Raw genomic sequence first — 22979 nt, forward strand, 5'->3', positions numbered from 1 at the left:
AGCTAAATCTATTTTTATCCACTTTCCTTATTTCTTCCACCTTTCCCTGCATCTCTTGATGGAAGTGGCTTCTCTATTCCGCCTCTCCTGCTTCTGGACAGTTCTCTCCTCCTCTTTCTCCCCACCCCCCCTCAGTTTGGTTCCCCTCTTGCCTGAGAGCAGGGGTGGGGAACCTACAGCCCAGGGTGGATCTGGCCCCTGTCTTGCCTGTATCTGGCCCCTGAGGCTCAGAACTCCCCCTGCAGCACTGGGCAGCCCCACCCCAGAGTCTGGGAGGCCCACAAAATCTGTTAGCCTAGTGTCCCCCTTCTCCTCCCCCCCAGCTCTGGTGTGCAAGGGGCAAGTGGAAAGTATCTTTCTGCTTTTCAGTCAGGGGCTATGTGAGATAGGACAGGAGGAGTGAATGGGAGTTGGACTGAAATTGTTCTAATTGTAAGACTAAAGATACACGTGTAATTTCATGGAAGGTAAACGACGTCTCGTGTGCTGAAAAGAATATCCTCTAGAATATCAGGAAGCCATTATGAAGGCAGTCACTTTGTCATTCTGTTTGCACTATAAGGATAGTACAGTAGCTCCAGAAGCTTTCCTTGTAGCCTTGTTTATGTAGGAGGCTGCAAAGTGAAATGACAGTGTAACTCTCGAAGCAGTTTTACTCCTCAGACTGATCTTTGAGAGGCGTACTCGTTTGGAGTGAATAATGCTCCTTTGACGTGTCAGCATCTACTTCAACTCGCATCTTTAATTTTTTGGAGACTTTCTTCTGTATAAGAGGCATCCTGTGGCTTGGGAACTCTTGTCATGCTTCCTGCATTTATTCTGTAGATCTCTGATCACTGAATTCATGGTGAGAGAACGCTTTTGTCCATGGTGCGCTTGACTGTGTGGTGAGTAACAGGAGTAGAACAGGAGTGGAGACTGATTCTATTGAGATTATGGAACTTGAAGTTGGAGCGATATGCTTTGGGTCAACTATGAAACGCACCTTCTGGTGCACCTGGGATAACTGGCTGCCTTCATCTGATGAGCCTGTCATTCTGAAGAGAATAATAATCCATGCTCAGACTGAAACAATCAAAGGACTTGGAGACTATTCTCCCAATAAGAAGTGTGGGTCTGGAACCAGACTTGTAATTCTCATGCTGATTTCCAAAGCAGTGTTGAGATCTGGTTAAAGTGTTACATTCAACATTGGTTCTGTTTGGAGTGGCCATTTTGCCGTAGGGATGTGCGCACCTTATGCACAGCTGTGAGATTTTTCCCTCCGCGGTACCCAGCCCATCTGCATGAGTGCCCCTCCGTCCCCCCAGCGTATGCTCCAACTAGCCATATCTTGGACCAGTGTTTCTTGAAACAACAAGGATTATCTCTTAGCCAGCAAATGACTGATGGAATTTATCTCAGCCTTCCATCTTCCCATGGATAACCAATTCCTTCCTCTCCCCCCAAACCCTTCTATCAGGTTTCTAAAGGGTTTGCTTAGATGCTGTTCACAGGTTCACATCCCTGTTGAGCTGCTTGTGACTTGTTCTCTCTTACACCTGTCAAAGAAGGTGGCTTTCTTGTTTGCCATAACATTGGGCAAGAGTGGATGGCCACTGCAAGGTTTAATATCAGTGTCTTCCTACACACTAGGGGAAGAGAAGTAACTCTGTTTTAAAACCACTGAATTTCCCAAGCTATTTTGCTGTCCTCACTTGTGAAACTTTAATTTGATTCATTGGCACTTTGAAAATATAGTCTTCTGTACAAACAGAATAAAGCTTTGGAGGGAGCAAACTTGTCACAAGGAAAGACTGCAGAGAATAGAATGTGTCTAACTCAGATAGGAACTCGTTTTATCGGGTACATGTTCTACTTTACAGGCTGAACCTCTTTAGTCCAGAACACTCCAGTTGGGAAATATCCATGGTTAGGCATGATTTTAGTTAGCCGGTTGCCCATTCTTCATGGGTGTGGCAAGTTTCCTGCAGTCCCATAAAGTTTTACAGCCACCAGTCCTGTCTCTGTGTTCTGTGCTGTTGTTTAGTTCTAATTTACTCCTAAATGTCCTCTAACAGTTCAGTAAGCAGTGGCAGTGTGGTAATGCTGCTAGACAATATTGACCTCCTGTGATCCGGAAAATTCTCTGGTTCGGAATAGGTCAGGACTACAGAGGCTTTGCCTCTCTCTCACTCTGGTACTTTGATTACTCCTTTGGAAAGCATTTGAAGCTTTTATATACATGTATCCTCCACTGACCCATCACTGTTTAAAAGTGAGTCTGCTCTTGTATTTTACTCAGGATTAGGGCTTTTAGTTGTGACATCTTCCCTAGTGGAGAGCCACACACAATCATTGCTAAACTATTACATTATGGTACTGTGGCAGTTTGGCTCAGCTTCATTTTGTATTGACACAACACCACAGTGAAAACGTTGCAATGTAATGTCAAGATCTTGGAGAGTGGTTTTGTGGCTCTCTGTAGTTCTTTTTAAACACTGTCTTGTCCCCTTTCTTCCAACACCGTTTCTAGCTATTGGGAGGGATCTTTTCAGTGTTACTTTCCTGAATGCATCTGGGTCCACGCCACCTGACTGTCTTCTGTTGAATATGGAGAGGTACGCGACGGGGATGGCTGCAATGAATGACAGTCAATTCATTTTGCCTGAGTTCAGACAATGCGGTAGGTGATAGAGATGTTGGTTTTGGAGAATTCTGGTCTGATTCTGAAGAAGCAGTCTTTGTAGTTTGATACTGTATAATTACTGTAATGTACTGTAATTGTCAATTTAATCACACTTGTGAGAAATCTGCATAATTACATATTTGTTGCAGGGACTAGGCTCTTGTGTGTATGTTCAATATTGACTCTGTCTGAGAGAAGGATCAGATTTTAATTTCTTCAAGAGAACTAATTTGGCTTTCTCGCCGAAACAAGAAGCTGATATTCTAGTGTAGCTCTATCTACATCATAGTTAAAACTGAAGCTAGTGTTCTATTATAAGCCTAGCTTTAATACCCCTTCTTTTCCCCAAAAAGCAATAGATCTTCCTGAAATTCCCCATGCTGCATCTCATGTGAGGCTTGACTTCCTCTTGGAAGCAGGATTAAAACATTCATTTTTAATCTTTGTTTTCTCTAAAAGTTTGTCTTAATTTGTATTATTTAGTTGTATTTATTTTGATACAGTGATGCCCTTATAATTGGTTGAACTCATTTTATAATATATGTAACTCACCTCCTCTTATTGGTGAGGTCTCTTCCTCTTTGGGGATTACTAGGTAAAAATCAGCAAGTTTAATTCTAGCTAGTAATGAATAGGAAGCCAGTGTAAATGCAAAAGCGCTTGGGTCATGTTCCTGGAAAGAGTACAGTGTAACAAAAGAGTGCCAAATTCTGCATCCGTGTCATTGATTTGGAGCCACTTTGCTTCGTTTCACAAACCTACCAACTTGGATTATATTCTATTAGCCTTGCTGACAAAAACATTCTTATTTCTTTGAAGGGGAGGTTAGCAAAAGTATCAGCATGTACACCAGACCAAGCTCAGCAAGGAAAGGGTTAATGGGCTCCTTTAAAGAGGGATGAAATGCATCATATAATACTAAAGGAGCTGATAGCTAATGGCTCAGATACCTTCTCTATCATCTTCAAAAAATCATGGAAGTTGGGAGAGATTCCAGAAGACTGGAAAAGGGGCAAATATTGTGCCCAGCTATAAAAAAGGGAAAAAGGAACAACCCAGGAAGCAATAGACCAGTCAGCTTAACTTCTGTGCCAGAAAAGATAATGGAGCAAATAATTAAGGAATCCATCTGCAAACATCTGGAAGATAGTCAGGTGATAGGTAACAGCCAGCATGGACTTGTAAAGAACAAATCATGTCAAACCATTCTGATAGCTTTCTTTGATAGGATAACAAGCCTTGTGGATAAGGGAGAAGCAATGGATGTGGTATATCTAGCCTTTAATAAAGCATTTGATACTTATTAAAGGTTCACAGTCATGCTGGAAGGGCATAACAAGTGGGGTTCCATTGGGGTCAGTTGGGCAACTGGTTCTGTTTAATATCTTCATCAGTGCGTTAGATAATAAGCGTATTTTCTATGCTAATAAGTTTGCAGATGATACCAAGATGGGAGAGGTTACAAGTGCTTTGGAGAATAGGGTCAAAATTCAAAATGACCTGGACAAACTGGAGAAATGATCTGAGGTTAAATAGAGGGCAGTTCAATAAAGACAAATGTAAGTACTCCACGTAGGAAGAAACAATCCGTTTCTCACGTACAGAATGGGAAGTGACTGTTTAGGAAGGAGTACGGCAGAAATGCATCTAGGAGTCATAGTGGACCACAGGCTAAATATGTGTCCACAGTGTGCCACTGTTGCAAAAAAAGCAAACATGATTCTGGGATGAATTAAGAGGAGTGTTGTGAGCAAGAAATGAATAGTAATTCTTCTGCTCTACTCTGCGCTGATGAGGCCTCAGTTGGAATATTGTCCAGTTCTGGGTACCACATTTCAAGAAAGATATGGAGAAATTGGAGAGGGTCCAGAGAAGAGCAACAAAAATCATTAAAGGTCTAGAAAACATGAGCTATGAGTGAAGACTAAAAGAATTGGGATTGTTTAGTTTAGAAAAGACTGAGAGGAGGACAGACAATAGCTGTTTTCAAGTACCTAAAAGGGTTTTAGAAGGAGTAAGGAGAAACATGGTTCTCTTTAACCTCTGATGATAGGACGAGAAACAATGGGTTTAAATTGCAGCAAGGGAGGTTGGGGCGGCTAGGGCTGAGCAGGGGCCACCACTACCCCGGTGGCTGAGGTGGGGTGAGGGGACAAGGCAGGGAAGCCCTCTGACTGAAATCCGTGCCACTCAGCCTAGCATCTTCCCGGCTTGGTCCTCTTTCACTCGTGCTCCTTGCCCCCTTCTTTCCCTTCGCTTCTCCATCTCCCCCTCCCAGTTCCTCTATGGTGTGTGTACAGATGCAATGTAAAATAACATGCGGCTGCTTAAAAATTACCATAAAGAATATGCAAATGTTTCTATACCAGTCCACCAAAAGCTTTTGAGTTTGCTGGTTCATGATATAAAAAAGGTTGGGAACCACTGATCTAGAAGGTGCTTGGTCCTGTCGTGAGGGCAGGGGACTAGACTTGAAGCTCTCTTGAGATCCCTTCTCGTTCTAGTCTATGATTATTTTGGGGGAAAATTCAGGATCTTCATTAAGTTGGCCAAAAGAATGGGTATTAGTGTTACAATCTGCAAAGCTTTTCAGTACAGATTAAGAATTTGAGAAGTCATTTGTCCAACGATCTCTGATGCCAGTAGTTTTTCAGATTTTTCATTTGAGTAGTAAATGACGTTCCCTCTAACTTTTTCCATCTGTGTGCAGAATAAATTTGGTTATGTGCACCAATGCATTTCTGGATGTGCACCACCAGCAGCAGGGCTGTCCTTAGGCTTTATGGAGGCCCTATGTAGTCCTATTAATCTGGTGCCACTATGCCCAATGGCAGCTAAGGGGGGCACTTTTTTAAAGAGATGTGAGTTCAGCAACACACTAATGAAATAATTTTAAAGCAAATTTTATACTAAGGTCCAGTAAACTTAACACAGTAAAATTCAGAAACTGACGGTAAATACTTCAGGCTGGCAAATTCCTGTTGAATGGCTTCATTACCACTCGAATGAAGAGGTTCAGTGTTCCGCTAAAAGTTGTGGCAGGCTTTTTTACTTTTAAGTTAACTAGATCTTCTCCAGAGGAAGCAGAGCTACAGAACAGGGCTAAGAAGAGGGGTGTGGGTGGACATTAAGACCCAGTGGTGCCTGAAGTTTTCAGGTGCCTTATGCTATGCAACTGCATATTCTGTATAAGGACGGATCTGACCAGTAGAAACAAGTTGTGGGTGCTCTGCTAAACCACTGGGCAGCATTGCAATTTCTCTTGGGTGGCTGCCTAAATGCACAACTTACAGGCAACACTGAAGCAGCTATTAATTACTTCTAGGGCTACTTTATCAAAACTACCTATAAAATATAGTAATAGTTGAGAAATCTAAAAAAAAATCCTGACCTGAAACTAATTCTTGTTTTTCATTTTTGTCCTTAGATTTTTTTTTTTTTTTTTTAGGAAGTAATTAAGAAAAGCACAATGGAGTTTTATGAGACCACCTATTTTATCATCCTCATTCCTTCAGTGGTTATCACAGTCATCTTCCTCTTCTTCTGGCTTTTCATGAAAGAAACATTATACGATGAAGTCCTTGCAAAACAGAAAAGGGACCAAAAGTCTCTGCCTTCTAAGACGGACAAAAAGAAAACGGAGAAGAAAAAGAACAAAAGGAAAGAAGCTCAGAATGGGAATCTCCATGAGTCGGATTCTGAAAGCACGCCTCGGGAGTTTAAACTGTCTGATGCCCTGGCTGGAGACGAAGAGCATATAGTTCCTGTTCCCTCGGGTCTAACTGAAGCACCGAGCAATGTCAGAGAAAGGAAGAAGAAGGAGAAGAAACATAAGATTGTGCAAGAGGAGCACGTGGCTAAGGAATCGGAAGGATCCAAGCCCACAGGCAAGAAGATTGAACCTGTTCCTGTTACGAAACACCCAACTCCACCCTCTGAAGCAGCAGGATCGAAGAAGAAACCTGGGCAAAAAAAGCCGAAAAATGGAATTGGTATCTTCTATTATTTGTATAACTTGCATGCCAAAACTGCGTTCTGCTTATTGCAAGGCAACGTGTGCATGTGTTAGATATCAGAGCTGTTTGACCAGTTCTGCATTGGGCAAAAGTGTGGTGTTTATTTTTAAGGTGGTTTGCTTTTTCCATATTTCATCTGGCAGCGATGTCTTCTACCCCCAATACTTATTTCTCTCTCCTAAAATTAGTGAGAAATGGAACTCTTCTTTCCTAACTCTGCTTTGTTATATAGTTAGTTAAATTGGTCTTAAGTTTTTAAAGGTTTCGTTACCTAAAAGACTTCAGAAAAAACATTTGTTAGAAGCTCTCTGGCATCCTGCTATCCCAAAATGAGACCCTAGGACAGGGGTGGGCAATAATTTTTGGCCAGGGTCCATTTCAAAAATTTTTTGAAGTAGCCTCAGGCCACCCCGGAAAGGGCGGGGCCTAAACGGGAAGGGGCCATGATTAGTCTGGGGGTAGGGGAGCCCTTTTGCCCCCCCTTCCCACTATGCACCCATGCCCTGGAAGAGGCTTGGAGTGTTCACCCACCCCCAGGCCAGTCAGGGCCTGCGAGCGGGGGAGCATGAGAAGCTTCCTCCTGCCCTGAAAGGAGCATGTGGCACTTTGAAGTGCCACGGGCTCCTTGCAGGGCTAGGGCAGGGCGAAGGAAGCATCACGCAGCTCCCCAGGCTCTATTGGCCTGCGGGCGGTGGTGCGAGCGAAGTCTCTGCTCCCTCCCCCGCCCTGTGAGCAGTGTGCGACGCTTCAAAGCACCACGTGCTCCTGGCAGGGTGGGAGGGAGGCTTCACGTGCTCCCCTGCTTGCAGGCCAATTAAGGCCTGGGGTGGGGGATTGTGTGAAGCCTTCTCCGCTCTGCACCTGCCCTGTGAGCAGTGTGCGGTGGGGGCAGAATGGATGAAGCTTCGGGTGTTCTCCTGCCCCCAAACCCTAATTGCCCACCCCTGCCCTAGGACGTGAGGGAGACCAAGTGGGTGAAGTAATATATTAGACCAACACACACACCTTGAATTTCTCATATCCAGGGTTAGAACATGGCTACAACACTACTGCAAACCCTACATATAACAGCTGCTCTGACAATTCATTTAGCTTTAAGTACCAGGAACTTTATGTAAGTTGGTAACTGCAAAGTCAGATACCTGCAATAAAGAACCCTTGCCGCTGAGTAACTATCTTGAAACTGAAGGAATTAAAAAACTTCTAATAAATGTATTCACTACAATTGCTTAAATATGAATAATAGTTTAAAATACCCCAACTCTTAATAATTCAGAATAAAGGACTTGACATTTTTATATGCAGCTGTACCTGTTACACATGGAGTGGGGGGCAGGAAGATGACATTGTTGGCTTGTGGTTTAGAATAAAAAGACGATGTTCTAATACTACAGTGTAGCTATTAAGAGCTTTAAAAACTATCTTTGTGGGCATGGCTATGAAATGTGGTTTGAGAAGACTGTTTTGAGGCGAACCACAGTTAACTTTTGTCCTTGGAGTACAGAAATTAATGCCATACCCTGTTGTGCATTCCAGCTTTGAAGGGAAGATCATGTAGTGTACTGGCTCCAAAAAGAGAACTGAGTATCTATTAAAAGAAACCTTAAAAGGAATAGTGGTGGTATGGGACTTTTATTTCTGCTTCTATCACTTCTAGCACTTATTGAGAGGGGAGAAGTGGATTGTTTGAGGGTGGCAGGAAAAACCTGATGAAAATAACCATTTACCTTTTGCAACAAAAAAGGAAATCATTTTTGCTTTTGTACTGCAATGCATCTTGATGGGAATTGTTAAAACTAGAGAGTGCTAATGCCATTTGTTGCAGTTTTCGGTTTCGCTGAATTGTGTTCTGCTTGCATGTGTAACTGTCTGTGTCTGAAGACATCAAGTCTAGTGGCATTGCTGCTGCTGTTTGTTTCAACCTTGTATTGTCTTTGGGTTTAATTTGGCTTTGTGCATGTAGAACTTTAATCAGATTTAAAGTTCAGACACAAGTGTCTTAACTCTGGATGACTTCACTGCTTATTGCGGTTTTTCAATGTAGTTCTTAGTAAATAGAGAAGTACATGTTTCTCTCATATCCTTTTTGTAGATGACCAGGATTCAAAGAGTGAGTCATTTATGTCTCCCACGAAAAAACAAGACCCACTGCTATTCCAACATGAAATAAAGCAAGAAAGTGGATTAGGAAAGAAGAAAGTTTCTGCAAAGAAACAAAAAGTTGATAATGGTGAGAGAGTAATTTTTTAAATACTAGCTAATGATCTTTGAACTATGTGAACAGGTATACACTCAAGTAGCACAACCAATTTACTTTCCCTAAGATGGGGAAAGGAGTAAAATTTTTATTCAAAGTAGTAATTTCATAGGCTTGAGACCTTTTAATTTCTTTAAAAGAAAAAAAAATCAAAATGGGATATTACTTTAGGATTAAAAGCCTACCTGAGTCTTAGGTAGAAATCATTAGAAAAATCTTCAAATTTCAGGTACTTTCTCTCATAATACAATGTCTCAAGGGGACTGGGAGTGAAATGGAAAAGTGACCTATTTAAAACTAATAAGGGACTAATTTTAGTTTTACCCAACACACAAGCCAGTGCATTGCCACCTGATGGCACGGAGACTAAGGTGGTTGTTTAGGATTCAGTGAAGAATTTTGTATAGTTGGGAACATCCACAGGTCTGTTAGGGGTAATAAACCCTCGTGTTTCAGAGAATATCTTAGTGAAACTGACTGTGTTCTGCAACTACACTAGGCCCTATTGCTCTCCTTAGTGTATTCTGACTAAACAGTTCAGTTTGCTCATGGGGTATTGCATATAAAATAGATCAATACTTTTCAAATTTAATAGTCTTTTTTTTCCAATCTGAAACTTCATTAATGTTGAACACTCTATGCTGTTGCAGCCATAGGAAGTCAAGCCTCATAAGTTACATGTGGCTATTTCATTAAAGTGAAATGGAAGTTGGAATATGAGTCTGTTAATTTATCTGCTGGTCAAGTGCTAAAAGGCAATATTGACAAATACAAATTAGGTTATTAAATCAGTTTGAGCTGTTCATTTGATTAGCTAATTGAACAGCTGTGCTCTGGTTATTCATCTGTGATGAATAATAGAAATGGAGTGATATGAAACTCTAGTTTATGGAATTTTTCAAGGGAACCAGATGTGTCTTTCATTCACCTCTGTCTAGTATGAGATGCTTATGTTAAAGATAATTATTACCTGACACTAACACTTCCTGTGGAACTCTAGTTGCAACTTTGGCGGAAGAACCTCTTATTCATGCAACTACTTACATTCCGTTGATGGATAACTCAGAGCCGAACCCTCTGGTGGAAAAGAGAGAAGTGGTTGATGTGGCAAAGCAAGACGTAATTGAGGGGATCCAGAAAAGCAGTGCTAAGAAACTGAAGAATGAAACTGATAAAGGTAATGTAACAAGGAGCCAATATCCTCAAATTATAGCCTCCATTGTGTGTGAAAGTTGCATTAATTTGTTGAGTTGAAGAGTCGAATGTCTAACTCCAAACAGAATGTCCCTGTGGTGTAGATTGTTCATGTTATTCAGACAGAAAAGCAGATGTTGTTGCTCTTAATCTTGCGGGAGGGGAAGAAACCCTGTTTCTTAATCTCTGAGGTCAGGTCTACACTGTCGGAGAAAATTGATGTAAGAAATGCAACTCCAGCTACGTGGATTGCAGAACTGGAGTCGATGTACCTTGCATTGATTTTTTTTTTTCCTGGGGTGGCTCTGTAGTGGGAGGTGGATGAGAGAAACTATCCTATTAATTTATCTTACTCCTTGCAACAGTAGGTCCTTTACTAGACCCACTAAATCAAACTATGGAGGATCAATCACCACATTAATCCTCTAGTTATGTAAAGAGATGGCCTGAGAATCCCCAGTCTTTTGGGGGTTTTCGGTGGCTACAGGGAATTGTTTTTACACTTATCTACCTACCTACCTTGGGATCCATTCTTGTTTACTCCCTTGAATGTAATTCAGCTGTGGCTAATTCTTCTGTCATCTGGGATTTGTCCACCTAATTTAGAAACATTCCCTTATTTCAGTTGTAAGCTTCTTGGGCATAGAGGCAAAGTTTTCCTGTATTTGCAGGACACCGAGTACATGTTGCTTCGAGCCAAGTTCTCTTCCGGCAGCGTCTTAACCTACTTGACTCCTGCCAGTCAGGGATTTTGGAGATTCACTCTATGATAACCGCATTAGTGATGCCTCAAATCTAGTTACTACTTGTTATGGAGGTCTGTGGTCAAGCCTAATACAGATTTATCTGCTGAATAGAGCAGATCTAATTGCTCAACATTTTCTGTTGGTCTGTGGGTTTTAAGGTTCTGTTGTTCATTGGCTTGTTTTCTTTCTAAGTATTCTCTCGTGTGCTGGTGAAACTAATTTTATTACCTGTGATTCTACCACTTCAGTGTTAGGAAAATGAAGTTGGTTTGGGTTTGACTCGTATCTCAGTACAAGTGTCAAATCTTAAAAAGCCCCTTTGGGGAGTGGATTTGGATCCTTTGCTGTTCTCTATCTCCTATTTGGTTCCAAATTAATTGACACACTCAGATTTATTCACTGACATTCTCATTCTTGTGCTAATTGATGTTTGGTAGGTTATTGACTATGCCAGAACTTTAGGCTGAATTTTACTAAAATTAAAGGATACATATATTTTTCTGAACTCTGTTGCCACCATTCATACCCTCAAAGATTAACTGGATTTGACTGTTTTCTTTTATCCACTTTAAACCAGGCTGTTTTCTGAGTGCTAGATGCCTTCTGTAACTTAATCTAGAAATGGATCTTTGTTAGGGTAGCCATACTTTCATCTGCTGAACACAGGACACCTGCAATGTTCCCTCTAATTTTGTATGTCTGTATGTGGCATGAATTTTGTTGTGTCCCAATGTGGAGGTGAGGTGTGGGAGGAGTGGGGCTGAGTGGTTTGGAGAGTGGGAGGGAGCTCAGGGCTGGGGCAGATGGTTGGTGAGTTGAGGGAGAGCATCACCCCTCAGCTGCAGTAGCCCTGGACTGAAGCTGGGCCTGCAGGGAGAGGCACCTCTCCCTCGCTGTGGCCCGGCATGCCCCAGTTTGCTCCTCACTAGCTCCCTACCCCTCTGCTCTGCAGGCCCCTTTTGCCATGCATCTGCACGGCTCTTGGCAGTCTGCTGAGTGGCCATGCAGCTTAGAGGGAGCTTGGGACACCTGGTAAAATTACTCTTATTCAAGCGGGCGCAGTGGCAATCCATAACTGTGCAGCACGAACGTTAAAACTGAACATAGTGTCGACTGAGCCCTTGTTCAAAAGAGTCTGCGCAGTCGGATTCTTTTCTTGACCTCTGCATCTGAGATGAGGAGGAGGTGCGTGACCAACCCACCCAACCCTCCCTGCCTGATGTTCTCTGCCTCCATGTCTGGCTGGGCCCACAGGACTGACCTGTCTCTCCTGACATGGGTCTTGGCGAGGCAACGCCACAGAAGGGGGCACGCAGCGTCACAGACGAGCTTCCCCCCTCCAGGTGTCTGCCAGGGTTCACACCAGAACGTAGCCAGCCACAGCCTCTCAGCCCTGTGCGGGAGGGAAGGGATGGAAGCTGTTTCTAGCCGCAGGGGAGGAGGCAGGGAGGAGAGGATGACTTGGCTTGTGTCTTTGCAGAGCTCCTCTTTCCCCTCCCGGTGTGGATGGAAGCAGCTTGTCCTTTCCTGCCCGCACAGCTTCAGAACAGCTAAGTCCTCCAGCCTGCTGCTGGCCAGTGACCTAGCCCAGCTGCCTCCTGCGCCTTGGCTACAGCATGGGCAGGAAGGGGTTAAGGATGCATTGTGCACCAGGGAACCTGACTGCAGGCACTTCAGAGAGGTGGCTTAGCAGGGGAGGGTACCTAGGGGATGGAGCAGCTCCGTGGGGGCAGGACCTGGCATGGGTGAAGAGGGTGCTAAGCCACAGAGAGGGGCTCTGCACTAGAGCCTGCAGGGTTGGGGCGGGAATAGTCTGAAAATCCCTTAACCTAAATGCTCTTCTACCGAGTGTACTCCCATTTCACGTGCTGTTGTTTGTGTTCTCCAGCCTGTTTAGTTGTTTGACTGGTGGCTGGTGACTTCCTATCATTCTACTGAGCGTGCAAATAGTGATAGGAGTTCTGGCAGAACTAGATTCTCAAGAGTCAGCGGGGCGGCTTCGTTGTCAGATTCTGTTCCAAATGTACAGCATGTTGTCCTCGCTGAGTACTTGACTCTCTTTGCTGCTTAATTTCAGGGTGAAATGTTGTCACATGCCGGAATGTGCCTACATACATGTATTATTTTGGAGCAAAATAAATGAATTCACAACTGTGAAAATCTCTCTCATTTAATTGTAGAAAACGCTGAAGTTAAGTTTAAGGAATTTCTCTTGACTATGAAGAGCATGATCTTCACTGATGATGAGGCCTTTTGTGTGGTTGAGCTGCTCAAGGAGAAATCCAGTGTGATACAGGATGCCTTGCAGAAGGTGAGCACTGTAAGAGCAAGTTTACTGTTGGTGTTTAATGCTAAGGTGTTTGGAGAAGCACTGTCAAGTTAGCTAGACCAAAACTGTGACTTGGCTGAATAAAGGTGTGTCATGAAGGTCCTGCATTCATCTCCAGAACTTCTCTGTCCAGTCAGTCAGCACTGTGTTTGTATGCAAATCAGTTGTCAGCAATCTGTACGTGTGCCAGCTATCATACTGGAGACTGGCTTGCTAGGCTGAGAGTTGGCTTTGTGTGCATATATAAATGAATGTTGGAAGGGTTTGAGGGCAAACACCGTGCATGTCAGAAGGCAAGACCTACAAGAGGGAGGCACTGCCAAAGCAAGCCCATTTTCTAGTCCTGTCCTTTTGCGTAGGGATGGTAGAATGCAGCTCCTTAGGTTGTCACAGGAACTTAGAGGTTTGTGAATTTGGGCAGGTGACAGGAAAGCAGACTGAGTCAAAAGGAACAAGGAAATGAGCGTTTATCACACCTGGAGAAAGATCACTGCATCCACTTGGAGCAGAGGTTTGCTTGAAGTGGAGCCAGACCTTATGTAAAGTGCAACTCCATTACTTTTGGCCCCCAGCAATTTTACTATAAGTCTTGAAGATCATTTGGTAACTTGTCCCCTGCGAAAAATCTAATGGGTTACGGAGGTGGCTAATTCTGGTCTTGGAAACAGAAAATTTGCTTCTGCATCTTCAATGCGTTCTAGAAATAGGAATTGTCATATTCAGTCAGACGGTGGCTTATCTGGTGTAATATAAATGATGCTTCAAAGGAAGGTGCAAAATCCCAATAAGCATGCTGTTGCATCACTTTTTGTTGTTTGGAAAGATTTCTCTGTAAAACCAAGCTGTCAGTGGAGTGCATTGGAGTGATACTCCTTATACATTTTCATGTGTGAGCTGTCTCCTCCTCATTCATATAAATATCTAAACCTTCTCAAATCCAAGCAGGCTTTTTGCTTTGTAGCTTTGGCAGTGGGTTCCACATTATGACTCTTGCCTTTTTTATAAGCCTTTACATTTGTTGCCTTCTGCTTTATTTTATATTTTGATGTTTGTTATTGCGGCTCCCCTTATGTCATCCCCTATGAATTCTGAAAATATTCTGGATATTTTAAACCTTTTGTGGATGTTTTTCTGTGCCTAAAATCAAGTCACTAACCTAAACTTTTATTAAAAAACAGGACTATGTAGCACTTCAAAGACTAACAAGATGGTTTATTAGGTGATGAGCTTTCGTGGGCCAGACCCACTTCCTCAGATCTGGCGGAAGTGGGTCTGGCCCACGAAAGCTCATCACCTAATAAACCATCTTGTTAGTCTTTAAAGTGCTACATAGTCCTGTTTTTTGTTTCAGCTACACCAGACTAACACAGCTACGTTTCTATCACTAAACTTTTATGTTTCTACTACATTCTTTTTGGAGTGGGGAGACCAGAGCAGAACACTGGAAGGTATCAGTGTAAAATCAACACTTATAATGGTGATGGAGTGCTACTGAAAATTTGTCTCATTAATATAGCCTAGCCTCTAATTTGCATGATGCATGTAATTTGTTGATATGAAGAGAGCTGTTCAAAAACATTATACAAGTCTTGGCTTCTACAACCCAGTAAAACTCAGTGAACGTTAACTTTTTCAGGTGAAAATGTAGCTATGATCTAATCAGTAGCACATTTTGGGGGGGAGTGTAACCGCCACTGTGCAGATTTGAATGTGGGATCTCTGGAGCTTCGTGTTGGAGCTTCTACAGCTTGAGCTATAAATCCAGCTGGCTCTCAGTTTGGGCTATAGGGCTCACTCATTCTTATCTCTCTCTGTAAATGGTCTAGGTGCCACTACATGGGATAGTGAACCACACCCACTGGGTGAGTGGGTTACATATGCACAATATGCATTTCCAGAAAAGCTCCATTTTTTGTTTACTGTGTACTTTATAGTAGTTTACAGTATAGTATATACTTGGACAACTAAAGTAATTGTGACCCTCTGACTTTGCAGAAGAAAGCAGGAAATATTGTTGTCAGTTAATTTATCCCATGAAGAAGAAACTTGCTTTGTATTGGAGCTGCAACCAAACAAATGGTTTTCTTTATTTCCAAGTATTCACTTAACAGCTACCTTTCTCTTTGCCACAAACACAAAATGAAGATGGAGCCATTAATGGAGAAGTTTCAAAGAAAACTGGATATGGATCTCCAAGATATTTCACCAGTTATCAGACTTAGTCTAGAAATTGCCACGTAGTCACAAAAACATTTACTATGTTTGCCATCTGTCACATAAACAGAGTTTGGGAGTGTCTGTGTGACAGAGGTCACAGGCATTTGTCAGAGCTAGAATTTGCCCCATTGCCTTTTCCTCCATTTTGTTTGAAGTTTTACAATAACATCTAGGGCAAGTTTGAGTTATATGCTGCAGAGTAATATTCTGGCAAGTACAATATTGTTGCTGCCATTGTTGTACATGGAGGGGGAATTCTAGGCCCATGTTTACTTTAATGGGTGGTTAGATGCTGCAGGAAACAGAGCTTGTTGTGTTGTGAAAAAGTTATGTGCTGCTACTCCTTCTGTGGATTAGTTACGCTGACCTCAGAGTTGGAGAATAAACTGTGGCAGTGCAGCTCCACCTGCTGAGTTGTGTGCGTTAAAGGCATCTAACGAAATTTAAGAGGCCTTTTGTAGCAGACCCCAAACTCCTTCACATGCATTTCATTTCTGGTAGCTGCCTGACAGATGCTTGCATGCTGGATTATGCAGCGATGGGCAACAACTGAAAGGCGTGGGGGAGCGGGAAACCTTTCCAATCATGATGCTGGCAATTTTCAGTATACCCCCCAACAGATAGTACAGTACTACTTTCTGCATGTTTGATCACTTCTAATATCCCTTTGCTGTAGGCTAGTAAGGGAGATTCGGCTGCAACTCAACATCAGCTACAAGAGAAAGACAAAATTCTCGCTGCTCTGAAGGAGGAAGCTGCGGTTGCAAAGGATCAGTGCAAGCAGCTAACTCAGGTGACTATATGGAAGGGAACAGGTATGGAATGAAAAGGAAACTAACAAGGAATGTTATGAGATTTCACTCCACTCAGTAGCTGTGCGTTTAATGAGATCAGCATGAACACAAGTGGAGATTTTGGTTTAGAAATTGATCAAAGCTAAATTTCTCCCCCTTGCCACCATGCCATTAGTAGTGCATTTGTGTTGCTCTGGTTTCAAGGTATATCTCCATTATTTTAGTTAATGGCGGTTAATCCTGATTTTTTTTTTAAAGTTTTATGTGAGCATCGTGTGCTTAACATAAGCATTCTCCTCGTCAGTGTGCTAGGCTGGGTGTCAACTATGATGAGGTCAAATATTAAAGACGTTCATACGCCACAGTTTTCAGTTGATGCATTTTCTGGTATCCATGCGCTCCCATGTTCCAAGGCACCATGATCAGTGGAAATCGGTGACTTTTTATGGCAAAGGCGCACAAAGCTTAGATTGTTGCTTGTATTTACTTGCCAGGCGTACGTATGCTGCATGCAGTCTCTAACAGTTTTATTGTATAGGACTCATTAAGGATGTTAAGGACTGGTTGATTAGTTAACTATCCTATAAGCAAATGCTTATTGGATAGTCTAGTGGATTTCCTTCCCTTCCCCCCCACCTTTATCAGAGACAGCAGAGCGGGGGGGGGGAGAAGAGGGAGTACTTCGAAGTGACAGTGCTGCCCCAAGCCTGTACCCGGGCTCCGTGTGGTGCTGCCCCTTTGAAATGCCCCCTTGGCGTTTCAAAGGGGCAGCACTGCACAGAGCTGACCCCGGGCTTCATGTGGCACTGCCCTTTTGGAACGCTGCCATGGCATTTGAGTGGAGCCCAGCGTCAGCTGGGGAGTCCCCCGCTGACCTAGGCTCTGCATGGCATTTCAAAGTGGCAGTGTAGCATGGTGCCCAGGGTCAGCGGCGGACTGAGTCCCCCCACTGACCCCAGGCTCCATGAGGGCGCTTCCACGTTGAAATGCACAAGAGCCCCCGCTGGGGACTCTTGTACGTTTCAAAGCTGGCACTCATGGAGTCAGCGGGACTTCACGCTGGCCCCAGGCTGCTCGTGGAGTTCCGCATTCCTCCTTTGAAATGTACAAGAGTCCCTGTTGGGGCTCTTGTACATTTCAAAGGAGGAATGCAGAAGTGTCTATCGACTAGTTGAGTAGTCAATCATGGATTTCTATCGACTACTAAATTACTCTATATTTAACATTCGTAGGACACACATGGCTAAGCATAGAACAGTCTCCAGACTTTCTTATTTGGTGAAGATTTCAGAGGAAGTCAAAACACAATGAAAGTGAAGGGAATCCTTATACCAGTCAGTAGGGTGTTCGAGTAAGTTGGAGAAGAAACTCTTATCACGGTAGCACTTGGGATAGAGTGGAGGTAGAAGCAGGAAGGCTTGATTTTTAGAAATGTAGAGGGAAAGTCAAGCAAGACACCGCACTTGAGAGCGTGGGCAGATGAGTGGGGGGTAGCGCTGTATTACCAGTGCTAGTAAATGGATGGGAGAAGAGGAAATTGGCTGGGGGGCATTGAATAGTTATTGTCAGGGCATGTCAGACAGCACACAGGGTGTGGTGGAGAGAGCCATGGGAGTAGCACAGGCATAGCTAGAGGCTGAACTTATGAGATGAACGAGGTTTTAATGGGAAAAGGGGGCATTTGTGTTTGGGGCTGGTGCAGGAGCAGAGTTAGCTCATTTTAAGGGGGTGCCACAAATCTGAACTAGGTGTAGATGGAGGGGAGAGAGGATGGAGTTGTGAATATGAACTTTGAATCACTGGTGATGAAGGTAATGAGGCCAGTTTGGCTGAATATCCAGACTGTTGCTGGCTCATGCACGTACGATAAGTTTAAAGTCTTTTTTTAAACACAGAAGCATGCTATTTCCAGACAGGTAGAAATCTGTCGCACTGAGGATAAAGGATCCCCTCCCTGGTGGGGGCAGAGAGTGAATCAGCTAAGTGACAAAATATGCATTTGCGTTAAGTCTAAATTTCAGCTTTTAATGCTTTTCTGGAGTTGAGCACTGAATGAAGCTTTCAGCACATTGCTCTTTCCTGATTTTTTTTTTTTCCTTAATTCAGAGGTCCCTAAATTGGGAGCTACGTCTGCCTTTTTAGGGGATGCCCCAGCAGCCAGTCTGGGCCCTATCTTCTATCTTTGCACCCGGGGCCCTGGCTGTCAGCCCCCGCCTTGGTCCCCTTTCTCCTGCCATCCTGCCCCCAACCGTGGTGCTGCTCCAGGCTGGGCTGGGGGGCATGTGGATAGGAGTAAGGGTGCATGTCTGTCTGCATGACCATGGAAAGTCCCCCAGTTCATGTTCCCATAGATGCTTTTTAAAATTAAGCCCCTACTGTGTTTCACTACATCAGACTGATTAATTCCCATTTTCTAAAGCCATTGAGCCTTTTGGTGGGATGTAAGCTCCTAACTCGCTCTCTTGAAATCTTTAGTCTGAGAAAAGCAGCATTTAGGAGGGTGACAAAGTTGCACCTCAAGGAAGAAAATGGCTTTTACTTAAGTTATAAATGTCAGTAGTGCTGAGGAAATTGGGCACTTTTTCACTAACTGAGCTAATAGAAACTTGGCAGAAGGCTGCAGCCAACACAGTTTCCTTCAGCATGTACACACATATATGTCCTGCCAGGAAGCTACCCTGCAAATTTTGTCTGTTTGGATTGCTGCACCATCTAATAAATAAATCGACCAAATACAGCTTGCCTTTTTATTGGAAATTCATAAATTTTTCATCTTGGCTATTCTCTCTTGGGAATTCATCCCGTCTGGATTGTTGAATGTTTGCTACTAGTCTGTCGAGAACCTTAGGAGCGAGTTGGTTTAATTGCAGAACACTGAAGATGCTTCTGCTGCTTTTCCTACAAAACAAATGCCATAGCTCATATGTTGTATAATGCTGTAAAGTGTTTGCACAGCAATATTTTAGTAACAGTAAAAATAGTAACATTTTTAGCTTGTATTTACCATAAGAACCATTCAGTAAGTATGCAGAATTGGATTGCGCTTGGCCAGTGACTTGAGATTTAAACCTGTACTGTGGGATATAATGCTAGCGGTTATGTATTGAATGGCTCTAGCTCGCAGCAGGGAACTGAACATTACACTTGACTTGCTTTCTCTTCAGCCTGACAGTTCATCTGTAATGTACAGCACATTTGATCTAAAATGTACTGTACTTTTGGAGCGGTCCAGTAACTGAGTTCTACTTCATTAAACGAATTAAACTCTGCCCTTAGTTATACCTATGGAATATCAAGCTCATCAGGGGCACGCAGAGGTAATTGAGGGAGGAATTTGGCCTAATGTGTTAGAAATACTGTTCCAGTTTCTCTGAAGCAGCAAGAGACTGCTCTTTTCATTGCGGCACCTGGTTTTACTTGAATTGTGAAATTATGTTCTTCTCTGGGTAAAGAGTAGTGATGATGGCTTTAATGTGATGTGATTAGTAATGTATTGCCTTACAGGCCTGCCAGTGGGGAAACAGATAGGGGACAATTGTCCCAGGACCCAGCACTTCTAAAGGGCCCAGGACTCCCAGCTACTGCTGCTGGGGCCCAAAGCCCTGTGAGGCCAGGCATCTCGGTGGTGCTGATGATTGGCTGTCCCAGCTCCGCCTCTTCACCTGAGGCTCCCTCCCCTTCTGGGAGCACAGAACTGCTCCCCCCACGTTGTTCTCTTGTTGCTTTATGATTTTAGGAGGTTGAGGGGAAGGGTGAAATGAATTTTTTTTTTCCTGATTTCCTACCCAAGGAGCTGGTTGCAGAGAAGGAGAGAAGCAACTTGGTTACGACAAAGATGAGAGAACGAATCAACGTGCTAGAAAAGGATCACGGTACTTTTCAGAGCAAGATCCATGTTAGCTACCAGGAAAACCAGGGGATGAAGATGAAGGTAAAGCTCTATGAAAGCCATTTTGATTTCGTGTGTTAAGTTCAAAGAGATTGATGTGAGAAATGACTTTTAGCAAGTGGTGCAACACTTAGACTCATAAACTCATAAACTTTAAAGTCAGAAGGGACCATTATGATCATCTAGTCTGACCCCCTGCACAGTGCAGGCCACAGAATCTCATCCACCCCTCCTAGAATAATCCTCTCACCTATATCTCAGATATTGAAGCCTTCAAATACTTTGAAGGTCCCAAGATGCAGAGAATCCTCCAGCTATGATCTGTACCCCATGCTACAGAGGAAGGCAAAAAACCTCCAAGGCCTCTGCCAATCTACCCTGGAGGAAAATTCCTTCCCGACCCCAAATATGGTGATCAGCTAAACCCTGAGCATGTGGGCAAGACTCATCAGCCAGACACCCAGAAAGTTCTCTATAGTAACTCCTATCATCCCTCTATTGACCTATTTCCCACTGATAATGAATTTTAATTTTGTTTAATTGATACTTGATTTTGTTTCCATGAGAGTAAACTGCAGGTACTTCCCAGAATTTCTAGTGGTTTAGGTGAGAAATCTAGGATTAATTCTTTACAAAGATGAAGGCAGCAAGCTGCTACAGATGGCCTTTGTTTCCAAGAGGCAGATCTTGTCATATCAATTAACACACAACTTTTCATTCATTATTTCCCTTGTATACAAATGACCCATGGTGGGCAGCATGTCTCCTGTCAGGAGCCAAGGTTTGGAGTCTGGTGATCGCAGTTCTAGTCTGTGGCACAGACATAACACCCATAATTCTTCATAAAGCGGTTGTGATCTTATGTTATGTAATTGAAAAGTGTGTTTCTTGAGGTGCAAAATATATTTATATCATTCTGAATGACGTGCTGGATTCAAAGTATCCTTAAAAGCAAATATATCAGCAATGGGCAACCATGGCTAGTGAGTGGACCACAGGAGTTTGCCCCTCCTTAATCTGTGGGCCATAATAGTGGAATCAGTTTACAATAACAAATCCCGCTTGGCTTCTTCCTCGCCTCCTCTCCCAGGCGTATCTCATCCCTACTCCTTCTCTTCTCTCCCGGCGCTTCTGGAGCACCATGGATCAGCTGATTTGTGCCCTGTCTCGGCTCCTCCCCCTTCTTCCCAGAGCTGGAATGCCATGGAATGCTACAAATCAGCTGATTTGTGGCGTTCAGCCTCTGCAAGGGAGGCAGAAGAGTGGGGACAAGGCATGAATCAGCCAATTCATGGCACCCTGGAAGTGCTGAGGGGGAGGAGTAGAAGATAAGTGTGCCCCCGCCCCGTGCGAGAGGCGTTGGGGAAGGGGATGGGGGGGGGTGGGGGGGTGGTGGTGTGGGTGTGTGTGTGTGTGTGTGTGTGTGTGTGTGTGTGCAGACTGTGTGGAACCCTGATGGACTGCATGTGGCCATGGGCTGCAGGATGACCAACAGCAGAATACATTCATGTAGGGAGGCTATAAATCTGCCTTGCAAAACACTTCACTGAAAATCCTGGTGCATACTAGGAACATCAGAATGGCCACGCTGGGTGAGTTCAGTGGTCTGTCTAGCCTAGAATCCAATCTTCCAACAGCGGCTGGTGCCAGACTCTTAAGAGGGAATGAACAGAACAGGGTGACTTGTGGGGATCCATCCCCTATTGTCCAGTCCCAGCTTCTAGCAATCAGAGGTTTAGGGACATCCAGAGCATGGGGTTACATCTCTGTCTATCTTGGCTAATAGCCATTGATGGACCTATCTTCCAGTCTGCCATAAGATTTTCATCTGAGACATCTCAACGGTCATTGTGCTCTTTTTTTGTTAAAAGGTGACCTAAGAAAAGCTTTAGCTTCCTCAAAATCAAAGGCAATGGTCAGTATAAGCTTTTCAGGAAGAAGTATGGTTGTATTTATACCAACCGATTGATTAAAAACTCAGATCTAAGCATCACTCCCCCCCACCCCCCCATGTAGCTGTAGCAATATGGAGAGAAATGTGTACATTTTCAAATCAAATGACACATTTCCAGTATGCAGAAATACCTCAGAGGGCACCCGGTCATTACTGGAGCCAAGCCAAGGAATAGTTGGTGTCTATGTACAGTGCACTACACAAAGGGGTCCTGAATCAGGCAGAGGTAGAGGGACACCTTGGGCACTTCTGAAATAGAAATAATATTCTGAACAAAGGAGTAGAAGCCCACTGAGCCAATGTAACTGGGCCCTCCCTATTTCTTGGCATTCTAGTATCACTCTTCCTGCTGGCGTATTATGGGAATGAGACTGCTGTTTGGCTGACAGCCTTGTTCTCTGAGCTGCCTGTTGGTTTTCGGGTGTCCTTTCTTCCTGGGATTTCTAGGGTTGTGTGGTATTGAGAGCAATTTGTAGCTCATGTCAATGAGAGTTAAATGTTGACACTCGGGTGGGTGGGTGGGTGGGTGTGAGAGAAGCCCAACAGCAAATGTTTGTTGGACAGATTTTTTTCGTATATAAAATCCTCACTGAGTTAGTCATCTGACAAAACTAGTCTTGGAAGCAGTTTCAGCTGCCTCTGAAAGTTTGGCACCAGGAGAGGAGGAAAGAAACGTTAAGCTGCATGGCACTAGCCAGCTCCTCTTGTCATCTGGCTTATGGGTTGGTGGGTGCTGAATCAAACCTCTGGCGCAGCCTTGTGGTGGATTTCTGACTCCTCAGACACCAGGGGCTTAGGGAAACTGTGTTCAGAGTGCAATACGAGTACGTAAGTATCTCCAAAGGAGAGGATCTTATTTTGTTTCGGTTAGAATCTCAGGAATAAAAACAAGGCCCCAACCATTTTAAAGGACTG

At 43.6% G+C, this 22979-nt stretch overlaps 1 protein-coding gene across 13 annotated transcripts in view; it reads left to right on the forward strand.

Moving 5' to 3' along the window:
* KTN1 (kinectin 1) overlaps nt 1–22979 on the forward strand; it is a 119556-nt gene that overhangs the window by 34427 nt on the left and 62150 nt on the right. For 6 of the 13 annotated variants that reach the window (XM_089778300.1, XM_089778295.1, XM_089778301.1 and 3 more), the window contains exons 3-8: nt 6096–6660; nt 8777–8914; nt 9942–10118; nt 13062–13201; nt 16104–16220; nt 20012–20152. In XM_089778300.1, coding sequence (XP_089634426.1) covers nt 6138–6660; nt 8777–8914; nt 9942–10118; nt 13062–13201; nt 16104–16220; nt 20012–20152 — 1236 coding nt within the window. In that variant the 5' untranslated portion in view covers nt 6096–6137. The remainder of the gene's footprint in view (nt 1–6095; nt 6661–8776; nt 8915–9941; nt 10119–13061; nt 13202–16103; nt 16221–20011; nt 20153–22979) is intronic. The other 7 variants (XM_089778299.1, XM_089778306.1, XM_089778307.1 and 4 more) reach the window with 3 other exon arrangements.

The sequence above is a fragment of the Pelodiscus sinensis genome, chromosome 5 (genome assembly GCF_052426305.1).
Source record: "Pelodiscus sinensis isolate ZL-2025 chromosome 5, ASM5242630v1, whole genome shotgun sequence".
Taxonomy (NCBI): Eukaryota; Metazoa; Chordata; order Testudines; family Trionychidae; genus Pelodiscus; species Pelodiscus sinensis.